The 13,075-nt window shown below is 43.2% G+C and overlaps 1 protein-coding gene and 1 long non-coding RNA gene across 2 annotated transcripts; both read right to left on the bottom strand.

The window, feature by feature from the left end:
• Positions 1–2,196: 2,196 nt before the first annotated feature.
• Positions 2,197–6,117, bottom strand: LOC148160625 (kinesin heavy chain-like). The gene is made up of 5 exons (XM_088008051.1): positions 6,094–6,117; positions 4,273–4,344; positions 4,096–4,200; positions 3,394–3,977; positions 2,197–3,211 (listed from the first exon to the last, which is right to left on the bottom strand). The coding sequence occupies exons 1-4, from the start codon at positions 6,115–6,117 to the stop codon at positions 3,714–3,716; spliced, it is 465 nt and encodes a 154-aa protein (XP_087864177.1). The 3' UTR covers positions 2,197–3,211; positions 3,394–3,713.
• Positions 6,118–6,311: 194 nt separating this feature from the next.
• LOC148160624 (uncharacterized) lies at positions 6,312–9,543 on the bottom strand. The gene is made up of 2 exons (XR_015765414.1): positions 6,740–9,543; positions 6,312–6,637 (listed from the first exon to the last, which is right to left on the bottom strand). It is a non-coding gene; the product is annotated as an uncharacterized LOC148160624 (long non-coding RNA).
• Between the last annotated feature and the right edge of the window lie 3,532 nt (positions 9,544–13,075).

Below are 13,075 nucleotides of genomic sequence, written 5' to 3'. Positions count from 1 at the left end.
AGCTCCCAGATTCCTGAATCTTCTGGTTCCTTCCTGAAACGATTTCCTGCAATAAAATGTTGGCTGAAAATGAGCTGAAAACTGAGAAAAAAACCTGAAAAATTCAAATCTGACCTCAGAGTTTCACAGCTCAGATCACCATGGAGACCAAGAGAGGAAAACATGGAAGTAAAGGTGTTTAATGTCACCTGGAAGGGGGTGGAGCCTCAGGAGAGTCAGGGGGCGGAGCCTCAGGAGAGTCAGCTCCAGTCAGGTTTGGATCAGAACCGGTTCAGACTCCATGCAGAGCAGAGTCTGGATCAGGTGAGTTTTCACTTCTTGTTTTTCTCTCTGTGGAGGAACCAGAACTCGGCCCAGTTCTCCTTCAGAACCAAGCTGCTGGCGTCATGGAGCTGTGGTTCTGGTCGGGTTCTGGTTTCCTGTTGATCAGAACCAACTAACTCTGACAGCAGATTTCTACAAATTATCTTAAAGCCGCAGTTTCCAGTTGCTGAGCTGAACTGGTTCCAGTATCTTTGCTGGTTCTGCTGCTGGTTCTGTTGTGCTCTGGTGGTGAGTCCATTGGAAGGGGGACCCATGTCTCCTCTTTGGGCTCCATGGGTAAAAGCCAAGCCACCAGCAGCTCACGTCCTTCCTGTGCCGTTCATGGCAGGCCCCTTTCTTACAGTTTTTGTTTTTTATGGGCTGAGTTTTTCTGTTTTATTCCTGGACTCTGGCCCTCCTTCCTTTTGTTTTGTTTTTGTTGTGGACTTTTGTGGTCTTCCTCACCACCTCTAGCTGGAAATCATGACTGAACTCAGAGGAGCTCCAAACAGGAAATTGGTCAGAAAAAGATGTAAACATTCACGAGTCTAGCCTCCCAGAAGAATATCGAAATCCTCATCTTCAATCAGCGAAATGAGATGCAGGTGATCAGTTTGTGTGATCGGTAACAAGAGACCGTGATCGGCGATCACCGATCATACACTTTTTCACGGAAATATGCCGATCGATCGGTACACCTCTAGTGAATAGTTGGCTTACAGTTCATTTCCGATGAGAAGAGAGTTAAAATTGTGATAACTCAGAAGAACAGAAAAAAAACTGGATGATCTTTTTGTTTGTTACAAGTGAATGGATAGATTGGATATTATCGAGACTAGCAAAGTTGCTATGTCCAAGGCAGGTACAGATTATATGTGCAGCTTTTCTTGAATGATGTGTATGGAACTTGTGGAAAAAGAAAATAGTGTAAAGTCTGTATGTACACATATTGTCAATAAAAATGTGCAAATAAAAAACAAAGAATATCGAAATCCTCGTCTTCGATCAGTGAAACTTATTTTTCTCCTTTGATAGTCTACCCTGTGAGAAGTTTCAAACTACAGTCTGTAATATTTTGCCACAAATAAAATCGCAGGCAAATGGGATCACAATTATGAGTCCAGCCTGTATTTTGTATTTTTGGTCCAAAAAATGTAAACATTCAGGAATCTAGCGTTGCACAACGATCTCATTGAGCTCGTCATTCTCTCCTAATCTTAAATGGTTAATGTTTCATGTTGAAAATCGATAGTTACTTCTGCACCATCTGGAGCTATTAAATTTACTGGTTCCCGTCTGATTCGTACTGGATTGAGTGAACTGTACCAAATAGCTCCACAAATTAAACCGTAGCCAAATGCATGCAGTCAGTATAGCTGCAGTCAACCAGGTGCTGTGGTGGCGCAAGTTTTTTGTCTGTATATATGAATGAACACTAGAGATAAAACAGATAATAGAAACCATTTTCATATTTAGAAATGAAAAACAACCTCCAAACACTTGACTCCTTCATATATATGTATGCACTTAAGTGCATATATATATATATATATATATATATATATATATATATATATATATATATATATATATATATACAGAGAGAGAGAGAGAGAGAGATAGTTTTTTCATATTTGTTCCATGTTAAGTGTTGCATTTTTAGTATTCCCACTTGTCCAAGTGGGAATCTCTGAAGGTGCTTTAGGTTCCTTATCTTGTTTTTGTTTGCAGCTAAAACATCAGATGATTAACATCATATCTTTCTCTCTTTCTCTCTGATTGTTGCTGCAAACTTCAGTGGAGAATTGATCACAGCTGCTGCGCGTTCACGTCCCGCCCACAACCAGAAACAAAGTCAGGAAATGGAAAGAGCTCTTATTTTGACAAAATAAATGACGTTAAATATGTTTATTTGCAGGTTTACTCAGACAAATTATACATCTGTCAAGAAAACAAAGGAGTCGGTTAATTGAACTGATAACATACGTTAGAACAATGAGGCAAATCCTTTGTTTCTTTGTTACAAGCTCTCATCCAGGCTGTTACATTCATTACTTGGCGTTTTTGTACATTCATGGACAGAAACATGTTTTGTTTTTCTGCAGTTCAGTGGGACTTTGATCAGGGGATTGTTGGACAAGGTGTTGAAACTTGGAAATAAAATAATCTAAGGTAGGTTTGATTCGTTTTTATCAGGATGTTTTCAGAGGTTATGAAGAGCTTTAAAAACCCAACCTACTGCAGAGATGAGATGTTATCCCACTTTCTCAGTCAGGAGAACATCTGATTGGCTGGTCAGTGTCCTGCTGCTTCTCTCCCATCTCTGCAAGCTGCAGAACTGAACTGATTCATCTAATTCATCTGGGAGGTTAAAGAAAGAAATAGGAAAAAACTGCATCATATATGGTCTATTTCTGATGTAATAGTTAACAATACAAGGTTTATAATTACCTGACTGATATGAAAATGCATATTTCACAAAATGCTAAATAATAAATAATAGCACTTCAAATTGGACCCATATGGTTAGGATAAGAATCGGGTCCCAGATGGTTTTTACCACAGATTAAGAAACTGACTGGGTTTAACGTAGAACAACTCAAATTACGTTTGTTTGGCCTGAAATATCAGTTCTGCTTTCTTGTTTAAACAGCAAAATATTCTTATAAAACGTGGAGCAGGTTTGTTTTGACTTTCAAAAGAAATCTGTTGCATAACTTTGAATATTTCTTCCTACAGTAATCACTGCGTGTGAAGTATCTGGTGTTGGATCATGAAAAGCGTCAGTCAGTCCAGAATCTGAAGACTCTTTGTGTCTTGAAAGCCTCCCATTGGTGCTCCAAGGAAAGGGGCGTGGCTTGTGAATCCAGGTGAGATTGGTTGTCAACATGCGGCAAAGTGATGCAATCTGAAACACAGGGTGTGATTTAATAAATAAAACTTTGTCGTGATGTCTTTAAATATCCCTTGAATTTAGTCATCAAAAATTCACTATCATGATCACAACTGGAGAGCAAAAGAGGTGAAAATGATGATAAAAGTCCCTTAAGAGTTTCTGAGCATCATGAAAACAATGTGCTGATCCCTCACAGGTTTACTTGCTGCTAATGTTTCAGTTGTGAGCGTAGATTCCTCCAGTTCTGATGCTGCTGATGATGGGAGACGATACTGGATGGTGGCCCAGCCTGATGGGCTTTGCTGAAACCCAGAGCAAATAAACCTTGTTCAGGGACTGAGGTTGCATTTTTAACAAAGATAAGTAAAAAATAAAATAGTATTCTGGTTTATTTATTCATAATTCTGCAGAAGGAGTCTTTAAATGACACATTTCCTGTAAACTAGAGCTCTGGTTCAGAGCTGAGAAGACTACCTATGTTCAAAGCTAACTGGTGCAAGTAGAAATTCAAAAGTTACATGAAATTCAATGTCAGCTGGTCTGTAAATAAAGAGAAATCACCGATCTGAGCAGAATATCCCCTCCTGGCCATGTTCTTGGCTCGGACGGCCTCTTTGATGCGGTCCACCTCTTTCTGGTAGCGCTTGCGGTCCCTCATGGCGTTCTCCTTGGCCTCCTTCAGGGCGTTCTCCAGAGCTTTGACTCGCTCGGCCGTGGCCCGCAGACGCTTCTCCAGCTTGGGCAGCTCACAGCGAAGGTCTGCGTTGTCTCGCACCAGCTGAAGACGCAAACCAGAAACCATTAAATTAACCTCTGAGCCCTAAAAGCCACTGGAGGCTCAACCAGGATGGAATAATTCAGCCATTAGCCTGAATGATGAACGTGTTCCAGTTCACCTGCTTGTGGACCTTGGTGAGTTGGTCCAAATTGTTTTCCAGGAAAGAGATTTTCTGTTTCTGAGCGACGTTGCCAAGCCCCTCCTCGCAGTCCAGTTCTGTGCTCTGGAAACCAAAAGCAGCAGGTCAGAGAATCAGAGCAAAGCATCAGAGCAAAGCAGCGATTTTAAGATTTACCTTCTTAACTCGAGCTGTGAGATCCTGAACAAACAGTTTGCGAAGGTTGTGCAAAGTCTGCAGTTCTTTGGCCTGAAAAAGGAGAAAATATTAATTTTCTGACTCATTCAGTTAATCGACCGGAGCGCATAACAAAAAATAAACATGACAAAAAGCGTAAATCTGTCCTATTTATTGTCTTCTGGAGTCTGAAAAACATTGAGTTTGATATATGTGTCATGATTTGTGGGATGTTGGTGAGGAAGAACACCGAGCAGACCCAGGTTGAAGTGTAGATGGCAGTTTAATGAAGAATGAACAGCTCAACAGTCCAAAACGAGGCAGCACATTGAGCAGAAGGCTAGGCTAACACTGGTAGCAACTGATCATAAAAAATAGACTGGATACAGGAGCTGAGCCGACACAGGACTAGACAGTTTGACTGTGACGACTAACGACAGGTTAGCAGGGGTGAAAGTAAGGGGGCACGGCGGGGTACTGCCTACCCCTAAAAGATTAAGCGGGGGTACGCAGTACCTGCAAGAGAGGGGAGCGGCTGTCTGCTGTAAAACATCAATGGGTTCTCTGTGCAGCCGTGACTGATTAATTTTTCAAGAACAGTCTAAAACTCGACTTAATCGGTTAATAAGTAGCTTTTTTCTCATGTCATATTGTTTCTGAACTGTTCGTGCTTTGCTAGAGCAGCGGTGCCAAATGTCGATCTCAGAAGGTTTTGAGTCGATCTCGGCATCAGGTGACAAACTGAACGCTGCCAGGAGGCTGAAACCAGCACGTCCTCCTCTGATTGGCTTATCAAAACGTTCATAATTTTATTAAACAACAATAACAACAAAAAATCAACAAAACATGTTCAAATAAATGACCCAACAGAAATAATGATCATTATAATTTCAACAAGGTGTTGCGCAATTCTGTGCGTTTCGGTTCCAATACCAAAATAACTAGCAGAGCAGGAGTTTAAAATTAATCAACCACACTGTGTTCATATTAATATTCTCAAAATAAATATTAAGCCTGAAAACCTGATATATAATGGACTGAATGTGTTTAACGTAATCTCTGCTTGGCTTGACAAGGAGAGACGGAGAGTATAAAGGTGCGAGTGGTTTAGAGTTGATCACCTGTTGGTTGTTTTACCTTTGTTTACCTTTGCTGTGACGCATCACAGCCGCTGCAGTTTCTGAACGTTCAATAAACAACAAACTTGGACTAATTACCTTGTTAGTCTGTGATTATACGTCATTCACAACAAACATCAAACACCGTAAATATGTTTCATTAAGTATTTAACAAACAAATGGCTTCTACCGCAATAATTATGTGAAATTAAATTAATTGTCTAATTAAAAAAATAGTTTTATTGCTCTCTGGCATCTTGCTTTGAGCTCAGAGTCAGAGAGGTTTTTCCTTTATCAAACTATTTTCTGCCTCTTATTTAGTGGAAATATTGATGTTGATGAGACTTTTTCCAAAATAATAACCTTTTTCAACCTTTATAGCTCCTCTGTTGAAATGAGACTCCAACATTCACAAATGACATTGAAATAAAATCCAGTCCAACATCTGGTTTGAGGTGATTCCTCAGGAACCTGTTGGAGGAAAAACATCCCAACTTCAGAAGATGAGCTTTAACCTAACAGAGCTCTGTGGTTCCTCCTATCAGTATGAGAGTCAAGGTGAGGAGGCGTCATATCAGGAAGAGGAAGTGGAAGCTGCAGGATCTTCAGAACAAACAGGTCATGATGCTGGGCTACTGATTATCCCTCTGTCTGGATTAATAGAACCAGTTTAAAAGCTAAAATGAATGGTTATATGCCAGACATGGAAAACTGGGATGCTCTCCATGTCATGATGTTCAGAGTTTAGTTCTCATGGCATCTCAAGGTGTCAACATTGCAGCCAGTGGGCTGAAGGAAATATAGATTTATTTTGTAGCAATTCAAGAGCTACCCAGCTTTTATCACTTTGCAAAAACATTAATCAGTGTAGCGTAATTGAATCTGCGTTGTGTCTTGTGGGAATAACAGCCAAACAACAGCTGATCTTGAAGGCACCTTTAATATCCCTGCATTAAACAGCAGAAAAAGAAAAGTCAAAAACAGGCTCTTTCTCTGCACGGTGCTTCACAGCGCCTTCTCCCACACGGGATTCGAACAGAAAAAGCGCGCGTCGCACGTGTGCAACTTAATGTATAACAAAGCCCAAAGATGAGCATAATAATTTTAAACAGTACATGAATAACAAAAAAATAAAAATTAGACAAAATATTCAAACCAAAAGCAATGAAACATCACATACCTGCATTAAACAGCAGAAAAAGAAAAGTCAAAAACAGGCTCTTTCTCTGCACGGTGCTTCACAGCGCCTGTTTAACAAAGTTTGAATGCCGAAAAGCACATTATTTTACAAAAACATAATACTTATATTTAAAATACACTTATTATCCCCAGAAAACAAAACTACATACCTTCTCCCACACGGGATTCGAACAGAAAGAGCGCGACGGAGATCGTGGGAAAACCTTTCATGAACTATAGTGGTATGCCCCGTTAATTGTTCTTCCCAAACCCCAAACTGACACTCAAAACAACAATACATGAACTCAATATGTTTAACAGTAGAGATAACAATTTACCTTTTCCTTTATAAAACGCCAAATTTAAATAAAAATAATAATTTTTGAAACAGGAAGTTACCCGCTGTTTACAATGGATCTGCCGTCTTTTCAAAATAAAAGCTGGTACTATTCAGATGAGTTCCTACTGGAATAGCGTTGCACTTGGCAATCTAGTGTAATAACATCACACTGCTACATTCACCCCCACTGTTTTACACTAGATTGCGGGCATCTTACCCAAATAACAAAAGAAAACAACAAGCGTACAAAGATAATCTTACAATTTTTTTTTTTTTTTTTTTTTTTTAAATCTGACCATGACAATACACGTAACCCAGGTATACCCTCCATACAAAACCAAAATGGTCGACCAGCAAAGAGCTATTCAATAAAGAATTAGGAGAGATGAGGGGTAGCTAAGTCCCCACCTCACCATAGAAGACATGCCACTTACACATCTATCATAGAGTACACCCAAAATCACCCCAATGTGTCCAGTGCAATGGACAACCTAAATAAAATCATGACCAGACCCCATTATAATAAATCCCAATAAAAGAAAGAAGAAAAACAATAAATAACACAAAATAAATGGCCCTATGACAAAATCTTAACTCTTTGTGTGGACATTGTTTGAATCAACCTGTTAACAGGTTTGATAAGTCTTCCCAGTCTCGTCCGTATCCCGTCCCCTGGAACAACCGAAAGAGTCCTTGAAGGTACAACAGTAGCGACTGAGTCACATCCAGACACATGTGAGCCACTAACGGCCTTCGTTGAACCTATGGTGTCACTTGAGGGTAAACCTGCGCTGACAGAGTTTGAAAGCTGGTCACCATTGTGATCCTCTGAGTGTGAGCTCTCTGATCTATGATCTGCCCCATCCAAGATGCTCTGATGGTCCCCACAGGCAGACATGATCCCTGTACCCTGAACGCTACCATCATTCACTCCAATAGCTTCAGAGTCACTAGCTACTGTAGCTTCACCTGTGGTCATCACCACACTGGACCCTGGAAGGGAGGAAACCCAGTGAGCTGTTCGAGCATCACTGTCACGCTCACCTGGACCCGCATCATCTGACGACCCACTTTCTGAAACTGTGTTTGAAAAAGAACCCTGAGACACCGAGTCATCCCATGATGGCAAAGGCAAAAAGTTTACAGGCATGATCAGATTCCTATGAACTGTCCTAACCCGTCCTGTGACAGGATGACAGATAACATAAGTGTTCAGTTCACTGTTCTTATGAACCACAATGTAAACCGTGTCCTTCCAACGGTCAGCCAATTTCCGTTTCCCCCGCTCCCCCTTGTTAGCCATCAAAACTCTGTCTCCCTTCTCCAAAGAGTGTCCCTTAACCTTTCGGTTATACACCTCAGCTTGTCTCAACTGTTGCTTCTCGGCGTGCTGCTGAGCCAAAGTCATTGCTTCTCTGAGGTCCGTGCCCAATGACTGAACATACTTGTCCATGTCAGCAGTCTCGCCATCTAAGAGAACACTTCCAAACATCACATCAACAGGTAACCTAGGAGTTCGCCCGAACATTAAAAAGAAAGGCGGAAAACCTGTTGTTTCATGTACCGTGCAATTATAGGCAAATGTCAGTGTGTTCAGCATCTGGGGCCATTTTTCCTTTGCCCGAGGAGACAATGCACGGATCATGCTACCCAGAGTGCGGTTCAGACGTTCAGCCTGGCCATTTCCCGCAGGATGGTATGGGGTTGTATGGCTCTTACGAACACCGGCCATCTGGAGTAGCTCGGCAATGAGAGAACTTTCGAAATTAGCCCCTCTGTCAGAGTGAATACAAGCTGGAAACCCGTATATGGAAAAAAAATTATTCCATAACACACGAGCCACTGATTTGGCAGACTGATTTGGACATGGGTAAGCACATGCAAGCCTGGTAAAATGGTCTGTCACCACTAGAACGTCGATGGACTTGTTATTGACATCCTCTGCGGACCAGAAGTCAATACAAACTAATTCCAGTGGTGCTGATGTGACAACAGAAACAAGTGGAGCCCTGGCCTCAGGTTCAGGTGCTTTGCTCAAGACGCATCTCTTGCAATGGCTCACATATTCTTTGACATCATGTTCTATCGAGTCCCAGTAAAAGCGCTGTCTCGCAAGCCAGAGTGTGCGCTGCTGACCTTGATGGCCTGCACGATCATGCACCCCTTTCAACACCTGATCTCTCAAAGCAACTGGTACCACATATTGGAACACTTTCTTCTTGCTCACCACATGTTTAGAAACACGGTACAACACACCCAGCCGAGTCGTGAGTTTACCCCACTGTCGCAATGTACGGTTTGTCTCCCGCGATTCGTGAATGCGCTCACGTCGGGATGGTCGACTTCCTCTGTTCACATAAAAAGAAACCCGGCTGATCACAGGATCCTGGCACTGCTTATCATACAACTCCTCATGAGTAAGGACAGGCAGTGGGCTCTGCCCCACTGGCAAAAGTTCCTCCAGGTGTTGTGTGTAGCAGGTTGCCCTCATTTTTGCACCTTCACTCCAACAATGGTGAGACTTAAATAAGGCTGACACCTCATCATGAGAAACTCTTCCAGCATTGTCCTTAATGTCCCCACTGCCTGTGACAGAGCCCTGGATTGGAGAGGTAAGTTTAAGCTTCCCATCCACAGACTCTTCCTGAGAAAGGCGAAACATGTTCTGAACATCTTCCACCAACAAACCTCTGGCCTCTTCCAGCAAAGTGTCATATGGAGTCCTCGTCAAACGGTGCATCATCTTGTGCCTAGCAAATGGTTCCCTGCTCAATGCATCTGCCACAATGTTTCGTGGCCCTGGAATATACTGAATGTCAAAATCAAAGGGGGCCAGCTTGGCCACCCACCTCTGTTCGCAAGCATCCAGTTTCGGCTTGGTAAGAATGTACTTCAGAGGGTTGTTGTCAGTCCAAACAGTAAATTTGTGTCCACGCAGCCAATGACTAAACTTATCATGAATAGCCCATTTCATGGCGAGAAACTCAAGCCTATGAGCTGGGTATTTGGACTGTGCATGATTCAAGGACTTACTAGCAAAGGCAATGGGCCTCGCAATGTTGTGGCCATCTTGTACCTGTGACAGCACAGCTCCTAATCCGGAAGATGACGCATCAACCGAGAGCAGGAAAGGCCTTGTAAAGTCAGGGTGAGCAAGAAGAACCTGCTCCGTCAACAAAGCTTTCAAAGTCCTAAATGCTTCGCTACACTCCGGGGTCCAGTCAGCCGCAACAAGCTTACGTGACAGGGCTGGTTTCTTTCGGCCCTTTCCCCTCCGTGGCTTGGCAGTCCCTGTAGTCAGTTGGAATAATGGCTTGGCAATCACAGAGCAGTTCTCAATGTAGTGCTGATAATACACCACCATGCCAAGAAAAGAGCGAATCTTCTTAGAAGATGGCGTGGTACCGTCAAGTTCCATAAGATCTGCTTCTGACACACTTTTGATTGCCTGCACTTTATCAGGATCTGTTGCAATGCCGTCTCTCGTAACAATGTGACCCAAGAACTTGACCGACTTTCTCAAAAACTGACACTTGGACGGAGACAGCTTTAAGTTATGTTCTTTTAACTGCTGGAACACCATCTCAAGCCTCTGCAGGCTTTCCTCCTCAGACTTCCCGAAAACCAACAGATCGTCCAAGTAACAAAGAAGGCTTAAAAAGTTCTGGTCACCAAAGATCGTGAGCATCATTCGCATGAAAGTAGCCGGGCTGTTACACAGACCCTGTGGCATGCGATTATACTCATGTAATCCGAGAGGAGAGGAGAAAGCAGTGTATTTCTTATCATCTTCATGAAGTGGGACATTGTAATATCCCGAAGTCAAGTCCATTGAGCTAAAGAATGCGTTACCTCCCAAAGCTGCAAGAATGTCAGCTTGATGTGGTAACGGGTGCGCATCTTTGATTGTACGGGCGTTCAACCACCTGAAGTCCGTACACAACCTCAAGTCACCATTTTTCTTCCAGCAAAGAACAAGTGGAGAAGCATACTCACTGCTCGACTTTCTGATGATTTCACGTTCTTCCATGTCATCCAAAGTTTCTCTCAACTTTTGGTAGTGAGCAGGAGAAAGCCTACGATAAGGCAGACGAAAAGGGCGTTCATCAGTAAGTCTGATGCGATGACAGAATTCGGCAGCCTTGCCGCAGTCCAAGTGATGTCTTGAGAACACATCTTCATACTTTACAACCAAATCAGTCAGCTTCTCTCTCCAATGTTCGGAAACTTCACAGTCACCGACAGACAGATCATGTAGCCCCAAATCCGCTAATATGCCAGGTCCACCTGTTGTCTTAACACTGCAACACGACTCAGCTGTAAGGCTGCCATGAGAGCTGTTCACTCTACCCACATTCTGATGTACCCTCACCTCCATCCCACCATCAAAATCCTCCAAGGCAATGCATGGATACACATCAGCCACCTTAGAGTTCCTTCTCAACACAACCGGCGACATAGTAGGATTGATGATCTTCACAGGAAGCCACCCTCCTCCCCAAAGTGGAGTAACTACTCTGCCAACCATCACACTACGGTGTACGCAGCGTGAAGTGCTTGGTTCAACTACAACAGTACTCCCCACAGAGAGTTCAGTCTTAGGTGGGAGGCGGCCCCACACCACATGCTCACTCATAGGCTCAAGAGTCACAGCCTTCTTCAGTTTGACAGTCCCAACTTTCTCTGGGATTTCCTCCCCCCTCCACCTTTCAAGATTGGCCAAAAATCTGACAAACTGACTATTTGCATCCAAACAGGTAGAGTCAGGTCTACTCAGTATTCGCCAATAGGCCTCATCAGACTTAAACTGTTTGATGAGCGGTTTCATCACATTGGTGCCAACAATGAGCTCATCATTCTGACCTTCAACCACCAAGACTGGGACAACATAGTCAAACCCAAACAGCTTAAGTTTCAGTTCACAGATGCCCACCGGTACAGTCTGTTTCCCCCCACACCCAACAAGAACAATGTTAGTGGGAGGGATTACATCTCCCACCATCACTCCTGCCTCACATAGCTGAGGGATCATGTCTGCACGTATAGATGTAGCCATAGACCCACTATCTAACATCCCCCGCAGCTCAATCTTGTTCCCAACTAGTACCGTAGTGAAAAACAGGCCGTCACTGATAGGCAGTTTTGCCACATTCTGGAAAATGACAGTTTTATCAGTAGATACTGTGTTGCAAGCCATCGTGTACACAGTCTGAATGTCATCGTCAACATTGGGGGAAACACTACAGAGGCCCACACCATCCCCCACTAAATGAGGGCCATCTAGTTTTCCTGAGGCAGATCAGCCCGTCCCTGACCAATCGGGTGCATTTGAGGTTTCTGAGTTTGAGTACAGTGAACACTGATGTGCTCCGGAGAGAAGCATCGGAAGCATAATCTGTGCATCCTACAGTGTGACCTAGTGTCATGTTGCAGGTTACCACAAACCTGACATTCCCGTGAACGTCTAGAGATCTGCTTATTAGACCTGTTGTTTACAGTTTGAGTGTTACTGATCAGCGCTGTCTCCAGCAGACTCAAGACCCTGTCCATTGCATTGTTTTCAATGACTGTTTTGGAGCACTCTGGCTCTGGAACACATCTAGAATCGGGCAACACAGTTTGTTCATTGCCAACCACCCCCTCGTGTGAAAGCTCGGTAACCGCCACTTTCTGTTTTCCGCGGCTCCGAACAACCACATGGTCTCTTAAATACTCATCCAAGTGGTCTTGCACTTCACTAGCTGTCCAGTCGCGAGAAGGCTTGGTTTTAAAAACCAGCGCCAATTCTCTGTCAGGACAATGACGAATAAACATGAGTACCAGATGTGAACTCAGGTCAGTCATTGATTCCCCCTTACTAGCCAAGCACCGTTCAGCAACCTCTGCAGCTTTGTTAAGCCGTATCCAGTAATCAAGAGGTCCCTCATTTGTGTATGGTGTGGTAGCGTAGAAATCAGCGAGAGGCAGATCTGAATGAAAGGTGTCCCCAAAATGTTGCCTGAGAATAGTAAAGATAACAGAAACATCTGTAGCCTTTGCATTACTACGCATCCAAACTTTAGTGACATCTCTTGCCCTCCCCATCAATCTGTTCATAACCACTTCTACCTGTTCAGCATTAGTGGAAGGTTTCTGTCGAAGGTAGGCCTGCATGAGATCTTCCCAC

Source organism: Poecilia mexicana, unplaced genomic scaffold, assembly GCF_051168715.1.
Source record: "Poecilia mexicana isolate PSO_F unplaced genomic scaffold, ASM5116871v1 scaffold_2, whole genome shotgun sequence".
Taxonomy (NCBI): Eukaryota; Metazoa; Chordata; class Actinopteri; order Cyprinodontiformes; family Poeciliidae; genus Poecilia; species Poecilia mexicana.
The sequence above is the reverse complement of the archived record's forward strand: the minus strand, read 5'-3'. Positions and strand labels throughout refer to the sequence as shown.